Source organism: Nanorana parkeri, unplaced genomic scaffold, assembly GCF_000935625.1.
Source record: "Nanorana parkeri isolate BGI_ZX_2015 unplaced genomic scaffold, ASM93562v1 scaffold1737, whole genome shotgun sequence".
NCBI lineage: Eukaryota > Metazoa > Chordata > Amphibia > Anura > Dicroglossidae > Nanorana > Nanorana parkeri.
The window spans coordinates 195,058-199,849 of NW_017308005.1; the positions used below are offsets into that span (position 1 = coordinate 195,058).

Here is a 4,792-nt window from a genome sequence, read left to right on the forward strand (position 1 = left end):
CCTGCAGTTGTCCACCTCTTGGCCTGCAGTTGTCCACCTCTTGGCCTGCAGTTGTCCACCTCTTGGCCGGCAGTTGTCCACCTCTTGGCCCGGCAGTTGTCCACCTCTTGGCCCGGCTGGTGTCCACCTCTTGGCCGGCAGTTGTCAACCTCTTGGCCTGCAGTTGTCCACCTCTTGGCCTCCAGTTGTCCCCCTCTTGGCCGCCAGTTGTCCACCTCTTGGCCTGCAGTTGTCCACCTCTTGGCCTCCAGTTGTCCACCTCTTGGCCTCCAGTTGTCCACCTCTTGGCCTGCAGTTGTCCACCTCTTGGCCTGCAGTTGTCCACCTCTTGGCCTGCAGTTGTCCACCTCTTGGCCCGCAGTTGTCCACCTCTTGGCCGGCAGTTGTCCACCTGTTGGCCTGCAGTTGACCACCTCTTGGCCTGCAGTTGGCCACCTCTTGGCCTGCAGTTGGCCACCTCTTGACCTGCAGTTGGCCACCACTTTGACCTGCAGTTGGCCACTTCTTTGACCTGCAGTTGATCAGATGGAGATGCAACAAAGTATAAAAAAAGTAAATGTTCAGATCTGCTTTATAGTAAACCCCCTGAAAATCTTGACCCCTCTCACCCAACCTAGTCAGTCATCAAATCCCTGCAGGATAATATTTGCCTTTTCCTGGCTCAGCCGCCCCCAGCGTTAGTATTGATGATCCCAATTTTTAAAGTCAATGTTTGGTATTCAGATTGATTTTCGGGTCTTCGAGTCCTTCAGACTAAATGTCTCCTCTTAAACGCTCTTCTCCTCTTCCGTCCCCCAAAGTGCACTTTTCTCTTCCACTTGATCTTTGAAATCCTCCTGAAGATTAATGTCAGAGTCTTGGAGTGTCTTGTTGCGTCACCCCGACAGGTGTGCTCCTAAATCTGAGGCTGTGGGTCCCTCTCGTCTTTAGCGAGCTTCTCCTCCGATGTGTCAGTTTCGGTGATGTGAAGGTGATTAGCGGGAGATGTAAATGGCGCCGGCTCTCCGGAGTGTCACACCTGACTCCTTCACACTTGAAGATTTATTTCTGTTCCTCGGCAACACTTGCCGCGACGTTCTCCAAGTAAAAGGGTTTCCGATCTGTCATCTGACAGCGAGGACCGCCACAAACCTGGTTAAAAAAAAGACTTTATGACAAGCAGTCCAATCGCTTTGTACTTGGCGGGAAAACTCGCAGCATGATGAAAGTTCTCCCGCATTCATCTCTGACAGCCAGCGTTATAACGTTAGAACGAAAACCGAGATCTCTGCTGCATGCATTTGAAGTTGTAAATACAGGTGGAGGCTGCAGGTTTCTACTGTAACCATTGAGACTACCAACGTCCAGCATCTTTTAACCCATTTTCAGGAGTGCACGGTGTCTTGGGCCTCCGGCACTGTCTTGGGGTGACAACCCCCCTCGGCCTCTCGGCTTACGGGGGGTTGTCACCATGGTGCACTGCTTGTATGGTAAGATGCAGATGATGCCATCATATCAAAGCTTTCTGCATCATTGAGGACCAACCTGTGCCAATTAAGAGGACCCTGAGTCACATGACTGGTCTGAAGATTTCTAAAAAAGGTTGGTGGGAATGTGAACAGAATAGTAAAATAACATGGGCATGTATGTACAGGTTCCATATCTTTCTGGTTCATACCTCCAGGGCCCCTGATCTCCTCTAGGCTATTGAGACCATAGGCACGCTCTTCTCCAATCCCATAACTCCTTACTGAGGAAGGAGAACCGTATGGGGGGGGGGGCATTGCTCTGACATTCCCTTCTGTATGCATACGTTTTGCATAGGTTTTAGCTTGAGCTCATGAGCTCTGTGAACATTTTATCAACCGGTACAAAGTACAAACTCGGTGGCGCTGGACCCTCATACCTTCATTTCCCTATCCTTATATAAATGGGTCCTGTGTGAAATAGGACCCCCACACCTCCTTGTCCCTATTCGAGTGTAAGCTTTATGGAGCAGGACCCTCGTACCTCCTGTTCCCTATTCGAGTGTTAGCTCTGTAGTGCAGTACCGTCTTACCTCCTATTCCATCGAGCTTTTGCTCTTATAGTGAGCAGCGCCCCCATGCCTCCTGATCCTTATTAGAACCCTCATGCCTCTTGTTCCCTATTAGAGTTTAAGCTCTGTAAAGCTGGACCCCCCCATACCATCAGTTCCCTAATAGTGTAAACTCTGCGGTGCAGGACCCTCATACCTCTTGCTCCCTATTAGAATGTAAGCTCTGTGGTGCAGGGTTCTCATACCTCCTGTTACCTATCGGGGTGTAAGCTCTATTGAGCAGGACCCCCTTACCTCCTGTTCCCTATTATAGTGTTATCTCTGTGATATATGACCCTCATACCTCCTGGTCCCTATTCGAGTGTTATCTCTGTGATATATGACCTCCTGGTCCCTATTCGAGTGTAAACTTTATGGAGCAGGACTGTCATACCTTCTGTTCCCTATTAGAACCCTCATGCCTCATGTTCCCCATTATAGTGTAAGCTCTGTGGTACAGAACCCTCATACCTCCTGTTGCCTATTATAGTGTTATATTTCTGATATAGGACCCTCATTACCTCCTGTTCCTTATTAGAATGTAAGCTCTGTGGTGTAGGACCCTCATACCTCCTGGTCTCTGTTAGAGTGTAAGCTCTGTGGCACAGGACCCTCCTCCCTCTTTAGGATCCTGTAGTCCCGACAGCCCGGAGATCTGTCTGTAGCCGATGACCATGCGTTAGGTGTGAGCTTCCTGCTGATCTCCGGATGATCCTGGTGGACTCTTCTCCAACATTCCGGATGTTTTTCGGTCTCTTCTCCTAATCTGACATATTCCGTGAACGCGGCGAGTTGAAAGGACGGCGAGCGCCGGTTGTTGCGCCGGTTGTTTATCGTCGTGGATTTCATTAGCATATTTAATTTCTGTGTCTGCGGCTTAGAAGTGAAATCCCCCCTGAGGAGGCGATGAGAACTGCGTCTGATCCCCCGCCGCTGTCAGAACGGCGGGCTTTTAGAAACCAAAGTGATTATGTGCTGATGATGGGAGTCACGGGGCCCGGGGCCCGCTGGGGTGGCAGGGGTTCTTCTAAAAACAAAAAGTAGAGGGAGAGTTCGGATACAGATGTCGTGTGGAACTTTAATGTTGCGGATGTTGGCTTCTGCACAATCTGCGTACAGTCGATACATTGTATACTAAGTTACAAGAACAAAAGGTTGACCACGCTGCTCCTCCGAAGATACAGAGCAGTGAGTGAGCGTTGTCACCCTGGGACAGGAAGTGTGTTACTGGCAGGATCAACAGGTGAACAAAAAAAATAAAACTAATGCAGCCGCCTCATCTAAGGATTGGTAAACTGCAATGGCTTTCCTTGTTTTCTTTTTAACTGTCCATGTTCCTAACACTCCCATTCACCACCCCACTGGCCATTGGCAGCAAAGCACCTGTGTGATTACAGTAAGCTCTTTCTGAGATTGTGATCCCTGGTTCAGTATGAGTCTACCCCGGATCCACATAGAGATGATTTATCTGCATTGTGAACACCGGGAGCTGTATTGGGTGCCGTCCCTACGTTCTCAATAGAGATGAATGATCTCTATACTGACCCACAGGAAGCACATAGTGACCCCATACATGAAGGCCAGGCACCAGCGGTCACATGACTAATCCTAGCCGCGTCTTGCACACTGTCTGATCAGTAATGAAAGTCGCCAGCGCGCACTTGTAATGTGCAAGAAACATAAGCACTTTTATTGATGCGTCATAGAGCCAACGTTTCAGGGCCACGCAGGGTCCCTTCCTCGGGGCGACATAGTGGCACACTGTCTGAACCCGGATGGCACACATCAGGCTTGCAGTTGATTTTTTTTTTTTCTCTTCTCTTACAGCGAGTGTCATAACTCCTCCGACCGGATCAAGGTTCGCGTCTGGGACGAGGACGACGATATCAAGTCTCGGGTGAAGCAGAGGCTGAAGAGGGAATCGGACGACTTTTTGGGGCAGACGATTATTGAAGTGCGGACGCTGAGCGGGGAGATGGACGTGTGGTATAATCTGGGTGCGTACCATCATACATGGGGGTATGTCCCTGGTGGGTCGCCGCGGCTCCTGGTACCCAAAGTCTCATTTATCCCATTCTTCTCTCTCTGGCCGCAACTTGGCTGCAGAGACCGTGATGGGAAGGAGCTGGTGGCTTGGTGTGGAGGGTGCTGCTGATGGCTGGTCCATGTATTATGTTTTAGAGTAGCGGTAGGCAAACTTGGCACTCCATCTGTGGTGGAACTACTACTGCCATCATCCCCCTGGGAGTCATGCGTATGACTGTCGGTATTGCAGTGCCACATGGGACTTGTATTTCTGTAGGCTCGAGTGCGGAAGGTGCCAAAGGATCTCTGAATGGATGACGTGGCTCTGTGGGAGGAGCATCAGCAGCCTACAGGTTTGAGAACCCTGCAATTTAGGTAAGTGGTGGTAGTGGGGGGGGGCATTGTCTTGCAATCTGACCATGTTTCATGTTATGCCCCAAGTATGGGTGTCACATGAAACATGGTGAGAAAGGTAAATAGCCTTTAAGCCACGGGGCCACATCAAGTCTCAAAGCTATGGCCTGGGGGCCACATCTGCCCCCCTCCAAGATTTTATCCAGCCCTCACTGACCCTCACTGGCAATGGGTGCTCAGGTGCGGCAATGGGTGCTCAGGTGCGGCAGTGGGTGCTCAGGTGCGGCAGTGGGTGCTCAGGTGCGGCAGTGGGTGCTCAGGTGCGGCAGCGGGTGCTCTGGTGCGGGTGCTCAGGTT

The 4,792-nt window shown here is 50.8% G+C and overlaps 1 protein-coding gene across 1 annotated transcript in view; it reads left to right on the top strand.

Moving 5' to 3' along the window:
• The window catches only part of LOC108799480 (protein unc-13 homolog B-like), a gene marked incomplete at its 5' end in the record, with an annotated part of 285,160 nt that overhangs the window by 185,686 nt on the left and 94,682 nt on the right, over positions 1-4,792 (top strand). The window contains one exon of the mRNA XM_018571343.1: positions 3,884-4,053. Within this exon, the coding sequence (XP_018426845.1) occupies positions 3,884-4,053 (170 nt within the window). The remainder of the gene's footprint in view (positions 1-3,883; positions 4,054-4,792) is intronic.